The sequence below is a fragment of the Papilio polytes genome, unplaced genomic scaffold (genome assembly GCF_000836215.1).
Source record: "Papilio polytes unplaced genomic scaffold, Ppol_1.0 DF823824.1, whole genome shotgun sequence".
NCBI classification, from domain to species: domain Eukaryota; kingdom Metazoa; phylum Arthropoda; class Insecta; order Lepidoptera; family Papilionidae; genus Papilio; species Papilio polytes.
This window is the reverse complement of record NW_013525380.1, coordinates 112,759-133,227: the sequence shown is the minus strand read 5'-3', so window position 1 is coordinate 133,227 and position 20,469 is coordinate 112,759. Positions and strand designations below refer to the sequence as shown.

The 20,469-nt window shown below is 33.4% G+C and overlaps 2 protein-coding genes and 1 long non-coding RNA gene across 3 annotated transcripts in view; all 3 read left to right on the top strand.

Annotated features, from left to right (window-relative positions):
• The first annotated feature begins 6,964 nt into the window (after positions 1 to 6,964).
• Positions 6,965 to 11,859, top strand: LOC106103285 (homeobox expressed in ES cells 1). Its single transcript, XM_013283015.1, has 4 exons — positions 6,965 to 7,367; positions 9,962 to 10,040; positions 10,522 to 10,663; positions 11,746 to 11,859. The coding sequence occupies exons 1-4, from the start codon at positions 6,965 to 6,967 to the stop codon at positions 11,857 to 11,859; spliced, it is 738 nt and encodes a 245-aa protein (XP_013138469.1).
• A 2,398-nt stretch (positions 11,860 to 14,257) lies between these two features.
• LOC106103295 lies at positions 14,258 to 17,305 on the top strand. Its single transcript, XR_001225617.1, has 3 exons — positions 14,258 to 14,381; positions 16,188 to 16,284; positions 16,626 to 17,305. It is a non-coding gene; the product is annotated as an uncharacterized LOC106103295 (long non-coding RNA).
• A 1,187-nt stretch (positions 17,306 to 18,492) lies between these two features.
• LOC106103294 (serine hydrolase-like protein) overlaps positions 18,493 to 20,469 on the top strand; it is a 4,586-nt gene continuing 2,609 nt past the window's right edge. The window contains exons 1-3 of the mRNA XM_013283024.1: positions 18,493 to 18,901; positions 19,335 to 19,496; positions 20,274 to 20,381. Of these exons, the coding sequence (XP_013138478.1) occupies positions 18,847 to 18,901; positions 19,335 to 19,496; positions 20,274 to 20,381 (325 nt within the window). The 5' untranslated portion in view covers positions 18,493 to 18,846. The remainder of the gene's footprint in view (positions 18,902 to 19,334; positions 19,497 to 20,273; positions 20,382 to 20,469) is intronic.

Below are 20,469 nucleotides of genomic sequence, written 5' to 3'. Positions count from 1 at the left end.
ATATTTCCGTGTAATTTTCCATTTATTCATTTATCTGGCAACACTGCAATGGCTGGGCAACGGGATTCCTTTGACTATATAAAAAGGACTATGTAAATAGTCGCCAGATGTTGTGAGTTGTATTTGATACTGCAACTTTTGCAACGATAAAATAAAGCTGACAATCTCACATTGGCATGGTTAAACAATTACGTGAATAAAATATATTTATGACTGGATGCTGAATCACATATTTAAGTAAATTAATAAGGACACAATGGAACTTATTATTCGTTTTTATTTGACAGGAATATACGAGAACAGGTCCTGTCATTTAAAAGTCAAAGAGGGGCAGACGCGCGGGTAATTATTACATTCCGCCAGCGCCCGCCGCCCGCTCACCGGGAAAAATATGATTTGTTGCGACCGTAGTCGTCGAGGTACTAAAATATTAAATGTTCTAATAAATTATCGTATCAAATACTAGCTGTTGATCGCGACTTCGCCCGCGTGAAATTAAAAAAAAATATAACCTATGTTACTCACAGACAAATTACCTTTCTAACGGTGAAAGAATTTTTAAAATCGGCCCAGTAGTTTTTGAGTTATTTCAATACAAAAAAAAATACAATCCTTTTCTCTTTATAATATTAGTATAGATTTAGTTACGAATTATTAAAAATTATACACAGATACAAATAATAAACTAATACAGAAATGACAGATTCAATTTAAAAAAAATAGTTATCTTTTTAAATTTATATCTGTCAAAAGTATAATTGCGTACAGCCAACTTTCATTCGATAAACCGTTTTTACTTATTTTTTCTTGAAACAATTACTTCAGTCAATAATTGGACACAGTTTTATTTAAAAACTATATACAAATACGTGTAAAGCATAAAAACGACCATTTTTAGCAGATCCATTTAATTTCACACTTCCCCGCCATCATATACTGTTACCCGCCAAATTTCGGTTCATACCGAGCCGGCCATTGTTATCTAAAATGATTAATTATTTTGTTATGCCGGTTAACCACTCTTGTTACGAAATCATTTAGAATTGTTATTAATGACGCCATATTGTCATCATTTAAATTATTACTTTAATTTAACTAACATAGATAATTAAAATTTACATAGATTAAAAAAATAAAAAAGTTTTTAGCAATATTTGATGACAGAAGATAAAATTAAATATTTCTAATGTAACTAAAAGTTATTTAAATGAGACAAATAATGTTTTCTAACCTTTCGCCCGCGACTTCGACCGCGTGGTATTAAAAAAAGCAAAGTAGCTTATGTGTTTTTCCAGACTATTCTCTACATGTATGCCAAACGTCATTCAGTTCCGCGGTATGCTACAAACACTAACATCCACCCATCTAAACATTCACATCTTACTAATATTATAAATGTGAAAGTATAGGTGGATGGATGTTTGTTTGAGTTGGTAGGCTAAACGGCTGAACGGATTTCGATGAAATTTGGCATAGATGTAGAATATAGTCTGGAAGAACACATAGGCTATTCACTTTTGTTTTTTTTTCAATACCACGAGGACGGAGTCGCGGGCGTAAGCTAATTTATAATATTAGTATGATAATTCTAACCTAAAACCTCGTCTTATTAACTTCGTGTGTACAGACATAGAAAAAATAAAAACACTTTATTTCAAATAAAGAACATAACAGATTAAATAAAAAACAAGATAACATCTACTGATGTTTAAATCTATTCAAAATAAGTCGCTTATAAAGGGCAATATTTAATTGTTTTTTCTGGCGCGTGTTGCCACTCTGCGAGTCACAAGGGGAGCGCAGGGAAGGGGAAGAGACGACAATGGATGACAAATTGGCCGGTGACAAAGGAATAAGGTTTATTGGGCTACGTTATGAGGGTACTCCACGAGTTTACAGAATACAGAAAACTATTGAGCAGTTTTCATGATTTTATAATAAACAAGAATAATACAAATACTTTTACAATAATAATACTTGCAATAAAAGGCAATATTCTTTAATTATGAACACATAAATAATTAGTTATAAACAATATTTACAACTAAAAAGAATTTTCAAAAATCCTAACATTACCTCTGTCGTTGGCTAATTACCGTTGCCACGGCTATCTTTGTTCTTTGTTTATTTGTCCCTTTCACGCATGAAGGTTTATAATATAACTAGCTGTTCCCGAGCGGCTTCATCCGCGTGAAATTGTGAAAATTTTATTTTATTTTTTACATTTGTCAAATTATCAATAGCAAATGTCAAAATGACATTACATGACAAACCTTGACAGTCTTGCTTTCTTGATGTAGGCAGCAACTTATAGTCTCTTTCCCACATTAAGGCTTTTATCCAAAATATTTACCACCTAAGTTTATTGGTGTGAAAATATATAGCCTATAGCTAGACAAGTGTCGGTATTTTATTAAAAATAGCTGTGATTGCTGACATGTGACACAAAGCAGTGTTTTACTTTTTATTATGTTTTTTTTTTTCATCATCAACTTGCCCTTATACATAACGGAGGGTCGGCACAGTATGCGCTGCTCCATACATCTCTATCAGCCGTCATATCTGAATCCACTCCTTTCTTAAGCATGTCCTCTTTCACACAATCCATCCATACTTTCTTCGGTCTTCCTTTACCTTTGTAGCCATACACATTCATTAACACTTTCTGGTTTATGTCCCCATCGTCGCGTCGCATAACATGCCCATACCACGCTAACCTTTTGCTTCTCAAATATGATTTTTTTATTCGCGTTGTAACGCGACTCCATAGTTTATCTTGTTCCGAATATTATTCAGTACGTATGGTAGATAATGAGATAGTCCGCGCTGCGCACTGAGTTATATTGCTCAGGTCGTCAATGGTTATTACAGGTTTGTTCTCGCAAACAGGTGAACTGGTGACGTCATCGATTAATTACAATGGAATTTACAGCATAATTGAATAGAATGTAACTACTCATTAAATACTAGCTGTTGCCCACGACTTCGTCCGCGTGGTATTAGAAAACAGACGAACTATGTAATTAACGTGTCCCTCGGGAACCGGGCATTTTTCGGGGATGAAGCTTATCCCATGTGTACTCCAGACTTTGTTTTATATCTGTACCAAATTTCATCAAAATCTGTTCAGCCGTTTAGGCTACAAACTTTAACAAACATCCATCCATCCATCTGAACTTTCGCATTTATAATATTAGTATGATTAGTATGATTGATTTACTAGTTGATGTCCACGATTCCGTCTGCGAAGATCTATACTTCTATACTATTATAATAAAGCATAAACACACTTCTTTGTTGTCTAAGATGTCAGCAATAACAGCATATTTTTAAATAATTCTTTTTTTAATAAAAAGCCCTACACTTATGTCACGCTTTAGGATATATATTTTCACGCCATTAAATTTAGGTGGTAAATTTTTTGGATAAAACCCCTAATGTGGGAAAGAGATAATAGGTTTTTGCCAACATCAAGGAAGCAAGACTGTCAAGGTTTGTCATGTCATGTCTTTTGTATGTATTGAAATAACTCAAAAACTACTGGGCCGATTTAAAAAATTCTTTCACCGGTAAAAAGCTTCATTATTACAGTTAGTAACATGGGCTATATATTTTTTTAATTACACGCAAAAGTCGCGAGCATCGTAAGATAATGAAGTAGAAGATTCTTTTATTAACAATGCACCTGTGAGGGAAACAATAAAAGCACAAGCGATGGAAGTTGTCGCGGGATGTCAGTTCCGTCGATTGGGGCACTTAATATATGACCAGCGATATTACAGTCAGGAATTTTAATCACCAGAGGGACTCTAGTAAGAAATGCGCAGGGCTGCCACAAGTTGAAAAAAAAAACATTTAGTTAAATTAAGATTTGGCTTAGATATAGTTCAAAATGAAAGAATAAAAATAATTTTTGGAGCTATGATTACGTGATCAGATGTCAGCCATCTTCTACTAATATTATAAAGAGAAAAGATTTGTATTTTCGTATTTTTGTATGAAATAACTCATAAATTACTGTACCTATTTCAAAAAAATACTTCACCGATAGAAAGGTAATTTATCTGTGAGTAACATAGGCTATATCTTTTTTATTAATTTTTATTACACGCGGGAGAAGTCGCGAGCAAAAGCTATGATTTAATAAATTCGATTCTAGAGATTTCTAGAAACCTGTCGGTTAAGTAAGGAAGCAGATTTCTGATCACGTGTTCGAAGGTTGGAATTCCACGATTCGACTATTGTAAACCATATAAACAAGCCAATACTAATTAACAAGCTTTCGCCCGCAACTCCGTCCGCGTGGGAAAGACAAAAGTAAGTAGCTTATGTGGTCCAGACTATCTTCTACATCTATGACAGACATCGAGATCCGTTCAGCAGTTTAGACTACAAAATCTAACAAACATCCATCTAAAACATATTTTAATATTAGTAAGATTAACAATAATTTAAAAAAAAACATCGCCGACAAGCAATAATCACTTCGAACTGAAATTAATTTCAACCATTAGTTACTATTACAATAAAAAAAAATTATATTTGCGACAGCCCTACGTCACAAGTGAAGCGTGTTTAAAGCATCAAAAAGCGCATCATCCGATTGCGGCCCTGTGCTTCAATTTTATACACTTTTTGCCCTCCTCCCTGCCCTCACAACCCTCAGTGATATTGCCCGGGAGGGTGGAGGGAATGTTTAATATTGCTGTCCTCTTTAAATGTCATCTGGAGTACTTCAGCCGTGTTTTGTTTGAGTTCGAAAATTGTTTTAAAACAAGCTAACGAGGCTTCTGACAATTATGTTGTTTTAATTTGAAATTATAAACGTTGATAGACGTTAAATTAATATTTAATTATATTACAGTTAAGTTTTAGATAATCTATAAAAGAATTATATTACACTTCAATAGTACTGAATGATGGAGACTCGAACAGCTTTTTAAATTTTCAACAACAATTTTATTTTATCCGTCGGCGGAGCATGGAATATGATCTAGTTTAGACGATTGTCACTAGTTAATGCTATTATTGACAAAATTATGTTTTCAGATAACATTTATCGATAAAATACCGTTTAATTAAACATTTGTTTCATATTATTATTGCACGGATTGTAATTACATTTGCGCCTTTAAGAATTAAATAGCAAATTTGTAATAAATATTTAGTTGCTATTAAACTAATTATCTTCATACATTTTATTGGATTTATTTTAGTTTCAATAGTAATAGCTTTTAAGTCCGTCGGCGTTTTTGCGCCCGCTTTTTTATTTACAATGCAAATTTTAAATTAAAACATCATTTTGCCATTGAAAAACGGATTAATTCTGCCATTGCCGAAATAATTCAAGTTGAATAGCACAAGAAGATTAATTAATTAGAATTTTTCACACGTTTTATAAACCGATTGGATATGTAAAAAATACGTTTGGAAAAATACCTTAATAAAGTAACAACATAAGTTGTAAAACATAAACTAAAACTTAAATTTGAAAAATAAATAACTTGCATAATCGTCGAATAATAATTCAATATTAGAAAGTCCGAATTTAATTTGAAAAACATTAAATTCCACATTCGAAATTCGAATTTGTTTTGTATAACATTATATTCGAAATTCAAATTTGATGTTGAATTTGACATTCGAAATTCGAATTTCATTTGTATAATGAATTCAATATTTAAAATCATATTTTTTTTTATAATATAAGGTGGCGAACGACCAAGCTGCCACCTGAATCCACCGAAATGGAAAGCGATCGCTGCACATATACATCCGCAATTGCAGATGCGTTGCCTACCCTTCAATGACGGAGGAGACTCACATAAAGAGGACATTTTCCCTTCCTATTCGTCTCCTCCACCGTCAAATCCACTTTTCCTTCACATCCTTTCCTCGTAAGAAATATTTGCCTACATAATTTATATTAAAAACAAAATACATTTGTGAGACAAGTCTTATCCAATATCTCGATTGTAGCTCGCGGAGAATGGGGGTGAGGGGGGAGGGTAGATTATGATATTAAAGCGTTTGATACACCCGCGGGGGCGGGGGAGGGGCGCGCAGGGGCGGATTGTCTGCTAATTGAATTATGTCGGAATCTATAGCGGTTAATTTATATTAGAATGCACAGGGATGGATTGGATATAATTTGGAGGTTATAGATTTTTAATTAAGGTAACTATTATGATGTAATTGTTACTTAAACTTTTGTATGTTTTGAATTTAGCATTTCTTTAAATATATTACTTGAATATCAATTTTTTAAACTTAATTATGCTATTACTACTAAATAATTACTGGGAAGGGAATCTAAGATATTTATGTAGTCAAGTAAACCCTCACTAGGCTAGTATGGTTGACTAAGACCTAGTCAACTAAGGGTAGGGTTTCTATTCTGGAAAAAATAATCAAAACCAAAGAAAAACAAAGGATAGAAATATTTGTTGATTATTAATGATTTAATTTGGTTTAAACTTAATATACTTTTCATCTGTACAAATAATATAAAGATAATTTTTTTTTCGTATGTATTGAAATAACTCAAACCCTTCACTGATTTCAAAACTTTTTTTAACTTGTTTATATTTAAAAACATGAATTTCAATTGTTCTAAATCCGAGCCTGTCTCAATCAAAGGCTTTCTACCGACCGCAAATCACTGCGGGGACCACACCTACTAAATCTGGCCACGCCTACAACGCGCCTGCGCACTAACACGCCAATCGCATCCCAACCCCCAACCCCTAGGGATGAAGCACATTGAGCAATTGACCACCGCTTGATGTCATTTTTTACCCCACGAACCGATCACTAACGCCCCGCCCTAACAATTTTCAACCATAAACCACAAACCGATCTTAGCGTGCGCCCGCGTGATTCACTCCAAAATTAACCTAAAAATAAATTAACTATTGAATAAAATTATGTTCAGTGTCAGTGAAAGTGTTAAGTGATGTAAAGAATGGATCAACGACAAATATACCCGAATATAACAGATTTGTTATACCAACAGAATATAACACGTTTGTCGTCATTAAGTGACGGCGATGTTAAATATAACACCGCTTATGCCGACAATGATAATGCCGACAGATCTTCGTCACCTTCGATCGAAGATGCCGACAGCGAGTCCGCGTTCGGTGTCGATTTGTCAGGAAAAGGTACCAATTTGGCGGGTAAATCGTTCACTATTGCCGCCATTTTGGGCTTGAGTAATGCGGAAGAGGATGCGATGAATCTCAGCGTTCAAGAACGTATACACCAGAATCAAAGGCAATTGCAGAATTATTTATATTCTGATGACATGCACAGGTTGAATGACGGATTCTGTAGAAGTATTGGAGTCCCGCATGGGTTGCCACAAGGTAAGTTTATAAAAACTTCGACATTATATCTTACTAATGTTATAAATGCGAAAGTTTAGATGGATGTTTGTTAGAGTTTGTAGTCTAAACCTATGAATGGATCTCGATGAAATTTGGCACAGATGTTGAACATAGACTGGAAGAACACATAGGCTATTTTCTAAGATTTTAATTCCGCGCGGACGGAATCGCTGGCGAAAACTGGTGGTAAAGATGAGACAGTAAACCATTTTTTTTTACCGGTACTTTCTCTTAAAGATACTAGTTTTACTGAAAGTGTCAAGTTTAGTGCCACCTCGTGACATGTAATAAAAAAATTATAAGATCTATCATATTAATATTATAAATGCGAAAGTTTAGATGGATATTTCAAATCATAGATTCAAAAATCATAAAAAAAAAACAAATTAACACTAACATATCTTTTGCAAAAAATATCGCATATTAATAAACGTAGTAACCGGAGAGCAAGTTTACTTGTTCTGCCCAAAGTACGAACCAACTATGGCGTAAAAAATATCAATTTCGAAGGAGCACAACTTTATAACAGATTACCATCCTCCATTAAAAATGCGGATTCACTTAATATGTTTAAATTAATGTTAACAAAACATATATTAGAAAATTGTACAAAATTTATATACTAAGAACATAGGCGACAATCAACATATTGTAAATTTAAATTCTCATGTAAGTGACTGTACATGTCTTTTTGACCGACTTCCCAAAAGAAGGAGGTATTCAATTCGTCGATATATTTTTTTTTATTTTTTTTATGTGTGTTACGGCATAACTCTGCCGCTAGTGGACCGATTTGGATAATTCTTTTTTTATCCGAAAGGTAATGCTTGCAGGTGGGTCCCATTTTTTTTGTTTATTGGGAATAAAAGTCTTTGAACATTAAACATATTTGTTACGAGTTTGTAGCGTAAACGGCTTAACGAATTTCGATGAAATTTGGTATAGATGTAGATGATAGTCTAGATGAACACACAGGCTACTCACTATTTCTTTTTTTTATTAAATTTTACGCGCACGCAATCGCGGGCGAAAGCTAGTAACTAATAATAGTTTACTCTGAACAGATAAATTTTGTCGTGTAAAAAAATAATAGGGGTGTAAACATCGATGTTTCTTCCCTCCCATATCCTCGCAGATTTAATTAAATCTTTTTGTCTTTTTATTGACGTCAGAATGTTAATATTGATATTTGCCCACCCTATGACCGTAACTTTTTTAAAATATTTTAAAAGGTAAATGAGCAAGCGGCTACCTGAATCCGCCAAACTGGTGGAGCGACCGCTGCCTAGACATCCGCAATTGCAGATGCGTTGCCTACCCTTAATCGAGGTAGGAGGAGGCGCACATAAAAAGGATATTTCTCCTTCCTATGCGTCTCCTACACCGTCAAATCCACTTTTCCATGCCATCCTTTGCTCTTAAGAAAAGGGTGGAAAGGAAAAGGAACTAAAATTATGCCTCCGGCACCACACTCATCAGACTGCACGCGGAATCGCTTCCACTTGACGCCTGTTTTCTGTGTGGTTGTGGTATTGCGGGGGCGAGCCGGCCCAGCACTGCGATGATGTTAAAGAGGGCACTACCACTGTTATTTTACATAAGAACGAAAACTATAGTTTTGATCTTCATAAGTTTAATTTAATCACTTTTGAAAATAAGCGACTATAGTGTGTCTAAATAATTTAGATTAGTTTGACAATTCATTTCAAATTTACTAGGGATGGGTTGTGTAATCATGTCATGAATCATGAATCTTATCGATTTTCGATTTTTATTCTTATAGAAGTTGGAATCGATTGATTTATAGTTATGAATTAAAAAATAAAAACACTGTTTTCTCAATAATAATGACCATTACAAATAATGAGAGTAAATAAATGTTTATTACTACTACAGCCGTACGTAATCGAATTGGATTTCGCTATTATTTCTGTCATCGCTAAATTCTCTACACTATAATCAATACTAGAATTGTCCTTTAAATTAGATGATAAGAAAGTAATAATTTTAGTTGAGTTCGATAATTATTTAAACCGAATATCGATAGTTCATAATTGTTTGCTGCGTGTTTGTCACTAAAATACCTGTCTATTAGGTACGGCATTTGCCTTCTTACAAATTGAATTCGATACTTCATATGCGTCATTTATCAAACTAATCTATCTTATTTAGACAAACTATAGATGTATGTTCTTCATTGAAGAATCGGTGAACGTACTTTTGGGTAATATTTTTTTAAACATTTACCTTTATAATTTTTCGACCACTGGCACTACTTTAAAACTTTCTCTAACATACCCATTCTTAACGTTACCCCTTCTTGTCAGGCATATCCATCTTAATATACGCTTACCCACGTGCAATCTTCTTTCTATATTATTTATTGCGAGTTTCGCCCGGGACTCCGTCCGCGTAGAATTAAAAAAAAAAAAACTGAGTAGCCTATGTGTTCTTCCAGACTTTCTTCTACGTCTATGCCAAATTCATCGAGATACGTTAACCCGTTAGGCTACAAACTCTAACAAACATCTAAACTTACGCATTTATAATACAAGTAAGATATATTCTCGCAGACAGTCCGCGTCCTGAGCTGCGGCACCAAGTACCGCAGATGAAGAGCTCCAGACCTCATGCCATCACCTGTTCCACTGGGTAAGTGCTCTCAGCGTTCATAGCTCCCTAGTGAATTTGATTCTAATGGTTAGTTTACACTTAGTCAGAACAGTTGGGTTAGCGGTCAATAAGTAGACTGGTATTCGGCTGTCGTAGTGTAAACACTGATGGTCCCTATAAGTCTATACAATTTATGAATGGCCGTCACAATATCCCACTGAACTGGTGAAGTGTGAACCAAGCATAAGTTAGTGACTACGCAGTCAATCACGGTTTTTTAGTAGATGGTGGCAAACAAGCTCGATCAATGGAATAGCGAATAGATGGTTTGTAATGCCTGGTATACACTTGGCTAGTACAGTTCGACAGTAGCACAGACCACTCGTTAACAGTTGAATGCCAGTCCATTTATCAAGTACTACTGTCGAAGTGTGATGCAAGCATTAGAAGTTACAGTTACGGTTATAAGAATGGATTTATTTTTGTTTATTGGCGTAGATTTCATAGTAATCTTGTTCAGGAACGGTAGAAGTAAGAGGATAAGGACGATCTTCACTCCGGAGCAGCTGGAGAGATTAGAAGCGGAGTTCGAACGGCAGCAGTACATGGTGGGGCCCGAGAGGTTGTACCTCGCGCACGCATTGCAACTCACTGAAGCACAGGTAACTATGCACTGCTTTTTATTACATTTTTAGTACTAGCTGATCCCGTGCGGTTTCATTTTTTTTTATATAACATAAGGTGGCAAACGAGCAAGCGACCACCTGAATCCACCAAAATGGCGAAGCAGCCGCTGCGCATGGACATCAGCGATCGCAGATGCGTTGTCTACCCTTATCCGACGGAGGAGGAGACGCACATAAAGAGGAATTTGCCCCTTCCTATGCATCTCCTCCACCGTCAAATTCACTTCCCCTTCCCATACTCCTCTTATAAGAAAAGGGTGGTAAAGAGAAAGGGACCCAAATTAGGCCTCCGGCACCACACTCATCAGACGAAACACGGAATTGCTTCCATTTGACGCCTGTCTTCTGTGTGGTCGTGGTATTACTGGGGGCGTGCCGGCCCTGCAGTGCTAACATGTTAAAGCGGGCACTACCACTGTTTACATGATATAAACATTTCATTGTTTATATTGCGTAAAACATTAATAAACATCAAAATTCAAATAAATAAAATGACAACGAAGGACTGCTAATAATGATGACAATCTTGCTTCTTTGCTGCTATTGGTTTGTAGTTTCTGACCCTTTTCTCTAATGAGGATTTATCCAATTTATTTACCCCATAAGTTAAAACGCGTGAAATCATACAGCATAAAGTCGGAAATGTAGAACATTTTTAAATTATACCGGAAAAAACTGTCCAACTGTACTGGCCAAATGTGTACCGCGCATTAGTTAGGATTTTATTGTATTTGTCAAAAAAACGAGATAAAGTGTTAACTTTGGTTAGAGATGGGATTTTACCCGGAAAAAACCCTCATGTGGGAAAAAAGCAGGGAAAAACCGGGGAAAATTCCCGAATGGGAAAATATTCGTGTTTTTTTTTTATTTAGCATATAAAACATCTAGGTAATGTGTAGATACAAGTATATACAATAGTACGTACTATTCTTACTAGTTAGACCTAATCTTATTTTGTTTATTTTCATAATTCAATAAATATCTGTCGGTTAACAATTCTCATAACCTGTCTCTTTCTTCCCTTCATAATTTTACTAACCTTCAAATTACTTTCGTAGGTGAAAGTGTGGTTCCAGAACAGACGTATAAAATGGCGGAAGCATCATCTAGAAGTGACGCAGCAGCGGCTGGCGGTGCTGCAGCGACACAGGCCGGATGAACGCGACGACTGAGCCGCGAAAACAAGATGGCCGACGGTGAATATTTAAGTGCAATGAACAATAGTGATTTTTTTATTTATTCATTGATTATTGTTAAGAATTTAAATAATCAAAATAAGGATGACAAATCATTTATTTTAAATAACCTTTTTGTTAACAAGTAGCTGTTTGCTCGTGATTCGTCTCCGTGAAGTTAAAAAAGATATAGCTTATGTTACTCACACTCACAAATAAATTACCTTTCTAGTGGCGAAAGAATTTTTGTAATCGGCCCATTTGTTTTTGAACTATTTCAATACATACAAAAATACAAATCTTTCCTCTTTACAATCATACTTCATACTCATACGAATATTATAAATGCGAAAATTTAGATGGATGGATGTTTGTTAGAGTTTGTAGCCTAAACGGCTGAACGGATTTCGATAAAATTTGGTATGGATGTAGAGGATAGTCTGGAAGAACACATAGGCTACTCACGTTTGTTCTTTTTAATTCCACGCGGACGGAGTCGCGTGCGAAAGCTAGTATTAGAATAAATGGAGGGTTTTTTTTTCGTTAACAGAAATATTTTTATGTGTGTGTTTATTTTAAATTATTATTTTATGTTATGTTATAGGTAAATTTGGACATTGTTAATAGGTTTCATAATTACTTCACGTATTCGTTTACTGCTATGAAAAAAAAAAATTAAAAAAAAACAATGTCTATGTATGTCATTTGTCATCCTTATAAATGTCACATCTAATTTTTATAAAGTTTATTTAATTTTGAAACATAATAATCCTTGCGCTCTTTGGAGTCTTTGTATTTTTAGTTATAGGTGTATATAAAAATTATATTTTACATTTTTCCCGCGCTGTTTTGACAATGCTGCGTCGGTCTAGTCGTTTTTCCACGTATAACATGTCTATTTATTTAATTATTTCTAGAATAATATAGGATTTAGATAAGAATACATTAATAAAGTAATTATTAATAACTAATTGGTTTTATTTTCACTTTATTCCAAGATTTTTTGGAAAGAACTGAATAAACCGCGTATGGATTTTTATCTGTGTGTTACATTGTTATTTTTAATCTGCCGAATCTTTCTTACTATCCTTTTTTTACTTTAGTTTTGTTTTTAAATAAGCGTATTTCACATAACTCATAACGTCGTAAAGTAATAAAAAACATTTAAATTATTGTTAATTATTACTGGTCGATGAGTCGTTTTTTGACCGACTTCCCAAAATAAGGAGGTACTCAATTCGTCTGTATGTTTTTTTATGTGTTACGGCATAACTCCGCCGCTAGTGGACCGATTTTGATAATTCCTTTTTTATCCGAAAGGTAATGCTTGCAGATGTTTCCCATTTTTTTGTTTGATTTTTGGATTCAAAGACTACGACGTAGTTAAATAGTTTAGCTCAAAATCGCGCGACGAAATTTAGGGTCATTTTTGCTTTCTTTGTTTCGACATGAATATATCCTTCAAACAAATTGAATTTTCAAAACATAATTTATCATAATATTTATCGCTAGTAGGTCAATGACTGCGTTTGCTGACGTTATTTTGAAGGAGGATCAACATTAGTGATGTACCGATATCGATACAGTTTATCGATCTTTCAAAAATAAAATTATTTAAAGCTATTAACTTTTGTACTATTTGTACTTATGCCTTATGAATTAAATTGTGTGTCTGAATTCGTCGATCCGGAATAGCTAAACGGAACTTAGGTAGATCTAGTTTAATAATCAGTTTATCGATTCAATGCAGACAATTCAAACCTTTTGCGTACATTGTTTCTCGTCAAAGACTACGTGTCTATCGTAGCTATTTATGTAAATGTGTTAACTAATCCATTACTAAACATACAAACCTACATGTGTTGCATAAATAGAAGTAATTATTACCTAACTGTCCCGATTACTGAGATAGGTAAAAGTGAAATGAACGAAACCGGTTATAGTAAACGCGGTAGTGTACTAATCTAGTGATGGGCGTTTCAGACATCGATAATCTAACTTCTATTCTAAATCAAAAAATTAACAAATTTATTTGGCCTACAAACCGTTAAATACTAAAGTCTAGTGTAAATTACATAATAATTATAGCATTTTTAGCTGCATGTAAACGTGTAAAAACAATCTTTTTTTTACATTATAATGAGTTCTTTTTATAATCCTCAATGTTATTTTAACATTATTGTGCGAAAGTGATCGTGTGCTCCGTTTGTACTTTAACTTAGTTCACCTTATGATTTATCGACCTATAGTCCAATTTTTCTACGGCCGCGGCCGTACGGTACGACACGGCCGGCCATGACGTATTGATAGAAATAATTGAAAAAATATCGATAACTTTATCGATGTATTATCACATCACTAGTAATCAGTAGTCGGCGCCACGCTATCGCCGCAGCGCAGTGTTTGTACACAAATCAACACAACAACATCGTAATGATATCTTGTTTTTATAAATAAATAACATAGTAGTTGTATAAAGTGCGCGTTGTGTTTGATACGAAGGATGGATTATATGAAAGGTAATTTTTCACATTAGTGTTATTTTTCGATTTGATTAAATTTTTACTATTACGTGTGAGATTTTCCTGTTTAAAAAAAACGATTATGGTAAATACTTATTCCGTGTTTAATAAAATTCGAAAGAAATTTTCTTTTTCGAATTCGAATATTTTCAAATTTCTACCATGTTTTTACTTTAAGAACGTCGGTTTTTTTTCAAATCAATTTTTAAATAAAGTCAACATAAGGTCATCTTAATCGTAGGTGCGTAAATTAATCTGACATATCTAAATGTAAATTCCGTCTTCTAGGGCCTATGCTCGGTAGTTTTGCATGCAAAGCTTTATATGCCCTTGAATTAATTTCATAATTTGTAGTAAAATAAATGAATGATCGGACTTAAAAGAATTTTAATTTTATCTGTGTCCAATTTATTTCACATAAATAATTGTAGTTTTAGTAGAGTTTCGGTAATAGCGTTAGAGTACGGGAACGTAGGGCAACCGCCCAGGTCGCCACAGGTGACAAAAAGGAGCGCAGTAGAAATCTCTTCCAGGGCGCCGATAATGTAGAACTTTTATTACGTTAGTTTTTACAAATTCGTCGTTTAGTTTGTGAGATTATGTACAAACCTTTGTCTTTTTTATGTGATATCAGTTAAGGATAATTTTTTAAAAACGTAGTTTCAACGTTCAAACAAGCTATAATAACGTAAACAAGCCTTAGTTCATCATCATCATCCTTGTACTACTCCCGTAGGGTCGGCGCAACAGGTTTTTGTCCTCCAAATAACTCTATCATACGTCATCTCAGTCATCACTCCCTTTTTGATCATGTCACCTTTCACGCAATACATCCATGTCTAGGTCTACCTCTACCGATGTAGCCTACCACACTCATAACTAACGTTCTCCTTGTTACATGCGATTCATCCCTGCTCATAACATGCCCCCATGCTAACCTTTTACTCCTTACCTTCTCTACCACTAGGGTTACTCTCAAAGAGTAAACAAGTCTTACTTGCATGACTATTTGGCAGATACCAGTTAGTGCACAAAGTTCATTTTATCGTAGTAGTTTCCGTTCCTTTGTATTTTATTATGCAATTTTGACAGATAACGAGAATAAAAACCTGCCATATCGAACGTATAAATCTAATCAGTTTTATTTTTTTGTAATACGCAAGCAAAAAGGTCTCTCATTGTATTAGAATAATAAATTCTGAGCGTATTTAACCATATTATTTTACAAAATAATATTTAAAGTTAACTATATTTTTTCTTGACATAAATTATAATAGCCTTGCATTTAAATTTACTTTTGTAATAATCGTGTAGCTGAAATATAAATTGCATTGTTTCTGGCTGTATTCTTGATTTATGTTTGTTTTTAATTTTAAATTCAAATACGATGCTCCTTATTTGAATTCGCTCATTCGTTCATGGGTCAGAAATGAATGGAATTATGGGCATCATTCCAAGATAATTAGTGTAACGAATAGTTGCATTTTAAAGGTTATAATTAGAAAAATTATATACTAAGTAGTTCAATGGTCACATAAAGAGATCTTAAGTGAAGATTACTCGACTTTGCGTGCGGTAGGACTATCTACAAATGTGTAATATTACAAATTCAATCTCTTTGAATAATCACCGCAAAAAAATTATAACTTTAGTCTGTACAGTTTCTTTGCAAATATACTTTTAATTAACATAAATTATTAAACAGGTAAAATCTTACACGTGAGGGTTTTATATTAATAATAATTACGAAAAACCTTTGCTATATCTTTTCATTATGGTTTTGTTAATTGTATTTTTTCACAGAACAGGACTGGCATGACGCAAATCTTGGCAGCCTCCAACTGATGATCACAGATTTCGATCTTTGGATATGTAGATTAAAAAAATACATTGAAAAAAGGTATTAAAATAAGACGAACAATTTTGTTAAATATTAAACTGTTTTGCTTTTTTTTTAATAAAAGGGGGCAAACGAGCGAAGAGAACACCGAGGAGGTCAACGACGCCCATAGACATTCGCAACACCAAAGTTTAACATTTTTTCCCGACCGACTCAGGAGGGTAATTTATTCGTCTCGTATTTTTATGCGGGTTTATGTATGTCAATTTCATTCTGATTTGTAAACGACTCGAACGATTTTAACGAATAAATTGTCATCCGAATGGCCTTGGGTCTTATAGGGACGTATTAAGTTTTTGTTATTTTGTTCCAATGTTTTTTTAATGTTTTTATTTTTTTAGGAACGTATTTACCTCTCCTCGACGGTCTGAACTAAACAGAAGAGAAGATATTCCTTTTACAAATCAAATAGTAGACCTAACTTTAAATAATATTATTGTCAATGGTATTTTATTAAGAGAAATATTAAAGTATAGGACAGATAATAAAAGTAAAATGACGGGAGAAGATAGAAAAGATATTATTGAATTTGATTTTGTAGTGTATAGTCTGTTAAATAATTTAAAATACAACAAATGTAAGCTATGATATCACGTTTCTTTTACGTTCACCAGGTCAGATTTGTCGGTATAAAGTAGTCAAGGTTACGCAACTAAAATTGATGACCTGCAGATCAGCTCACGGTTTGCTTGTAAAACTGATCAGTGAACAGATCAGTTCAATGTATTTGCATTGAGTAATGAGATGAGGAGTTGCTCGGCCCATATAGTTACTTTACGTTGAGCCGTGAGCTGCTATTTCATTTACTGAGCTATGGCTCAACAGTTCGAGACTATGTGAGAACTTTGAACTTTCAACCGGTTCAGAATTTCAAAGCAACAGACAACATACACGCAATTTAAGAGGAATCTATGGTATTTGTCCTTTACTATATCGATTTTATTATAATGTATTCTATTTATTAGAATTTAATTACATGGAATGGTGCAATGGTGGTAGTTTGTAAATATAATATTTTAAGTACGCATTTTGTGTTTCTTTTTAAATTGTTGTATCCGATTGTTATACGTTCTTTTATTTTGAATTTCGAAAATGAATTTTAAAAAATTTAGTGAACAAATTTTTAAAAATAGAACTCAAATGACATTTTTTTATTTAATTCGTGTCCCTTTTTTAATCTTGTGAAGGAAAAGTAACGTAAAAGTTTAATTGAATATTGTCATTTTGTCCAACTTAGGAATGCGGACATTAAACACAAAAACTACCTTAAAAAATATTGCCTTAAAATGCACTATAAGTTAAATCCAACTGAAAAAAGACAGTATGGATATTTTTTAAAAGGCGGAAGTTTCTTGTGACCTTTAAAGACATTCAGTTTTTTTTTATCAAACCTCTTTAGTCCACTGTCCATTTACGTATTTCAACGTACTTATTACAAGTGTCAAACCTTTAAGGTCGAAGACATTTTCACGTGAGTTTACTACAAGTGGAGAAAAGCGTCATTCATTTCTTGTAAAAGAAACGTAGGAAAAGGCCCTTCCTAACCTAATGCCCTTCTTTTTATTTCACTAGGTACAAGGTCCTAATCTACTTTTAGCGAATGTAAGTACTGGCTAAGGTACTGGGTTTAAAATTAAGATTGGATCATTAAAATGCATGCATTTTTAAGTCAAGTTGACATAAAACTAATGGAGAAAAAGTTGAAGTAAAATGGTATCGTACAGAGATAGATATGTAAGTGAATAGAATATACACATAGATAGTAAAATTAATGCAAACATCGGCATTGAATTGTCATATCTTAACTAAGAATATTAAAATCTTGGGTACGCTCCAATCCTGGGTACGCTCCGTATCCAATCTTTATTACATCAAAATCTACATATATGCGCAAAAAAATCCATTTTTTTTCTGCAATATGACAAAGGTTTTTATATTCCCGGTTAGATTATAATTGCGTGACTATGAATAACAGCACTTAATATTTATAATTACTTACGTTATTCGTAATAATGAAATGTAAAGATCCAATTAAACAAGACTTCACAAATCACTTTATAACTTATTCACATCTTGTTTACGTGATATATAAGGAAAAAAATAAAAAATATTTTTTTTTATTTAACACATAATTAAACAACAAAAATATCGATATGTGTTTACGATAAACAGTCACATCACAATAACATCAGTAAATGTCATTTTGACAGCAGCGACAACATTTTAACAAATTTTTTCATTTCTTTTCCTTGTTTTAACTTTTCAATATATTGTTATTGAACTTTGCTCTTTGTAATACTTTGTACTTTGCACTTTTATTTAGATTGCTGTTAATTCTTGTTTTGAATTATCAGTTCCATAGTTCGAAACGTACTTGGATAGTGGCATAATTACTTGATACGGTCTACAAACCGGTTTACGCTAAATTAAAATTGCGTGTATTTTAAAAATGACTTCAGTATATACGACAATAATCTCAAGTATCCCCTTTTTATCTTAAAGTGTTAGTACATTGCACTTAGATAGCATTTTATTTGTAGTCGTGTTGTGTTTTTTAAACAAATGAAGGAAATATTAAAAGAATGGTTTATGAACGCACCGTGGGGAAAAGTAGCATGTAAGTATATTTTAAATAACAAAAACTAAAGTTACGAGTCAATTTTATATCGTAAATTTTTAAAACACTTAAATCTTCTAATTTGAAGTTATTTTTGAGAAATAAACTTAGTAGTGACCCAGTATAAGTAAATAATTTCTTAATCTAAGAAAATTATTTCTCTTAGCTTAATTACAATTCTAACTTTTGTCTGCGATTTCGTTTATGCGTAATTAAAAAATCTACTGCATAATAAATATAGTCTATGTTACTCAATGATAATCTTAAGTTTGTAACAAAACAATTTTTGAACGTTTTTTTAGCTGTTATATACAAAAATTCAAATCTTTATGATAATAGTGTGATTAACCATAAGAAGACTCCACTTTGAAGACAAAGCTATCTTAATGTAATATTTAATAATTGACTATATTGAGTTTGTTATTTTTTTCAGTAATATCATGGGGTAATGCTAGTGGAGAGCCAGTTTTATTTGTACATGGAAGACAGGACAGTGCGGCAACATTCATACCCCTTGTAGAATTACTTCCGGACAAATATCATTATGTAGCAGTTGATATGCCTGGGAATGGGCTATCAGATCCATTACCAAAAGGTTAATATGTTACTAGCTTTTAACTGTAACTTCGCTCACAAGAAATTCATCATCCTTTTTATCCTACTCCCGTAGTGACGCAACAGGTTTTTGTTCTCCACATAACTCTGTCATACGTCATTTCAGTCATCACTCCCTTTACGATCATGTCACTTTTCACGCAATCCAATCTTTAAGTCTACCTCTACCGTTGTACCACACTCTGACTAACATTCTCCTTGTAACATGCAATGCATCCCTCATAACATGCCCCCATGCTAACATTTTACTCCTTACCTTCTCTACCACTGGGGCTACTCTCAAACTTCTTATGTTATACTCATTTCGTATCCTATCCATTTGTGTTACCTTTCATCCATCTTAACATTCTCATATGAAATAAAAAAAATAACATAGCTCAGTGATAATGTAGCTTTATAATGGTGAAGTAATTTTTTAAATCGGCCCAGTTTTTGAGTTATTCCAATACAAACAAAATAACAAATCTTACCTCTTTATAATATTAGTATAGATGAAAGTTTTTATGGTTCATATAATTCAAAAGTTTAAAACATTTAGACCTCTTGTACACCCACGAACATCTCCATAAGCAGAGTTATGTTGCCAGTTTCTCCCAAATTAGAATAAAACCACAAACATTTGACACTGGCCCAATCTGCCGTAGGAGAGCCATAAACAAAAAATAGAATAGAAGTTTTTATGATATGCGGATGAAGCCACACTGGAACTAGCTGGCTAATAAAGAGGAAATATTTGATTTCTCATACTTCTGTTTAGGTGTGACGTTGGCTAGAATATTTAGAGTGTCTGTTGTACAAATGATTGTGGAGCACATGAAATGGACAAATTTTATCTATATCGGACATTCCTTGGGCACAGAAATAGGTAAATATATTAAATCTCTCTAATAATATTAATTTCAAATCTAATCACATATCTTTATTCTCTTATTTTTATATATAATACATTTCAC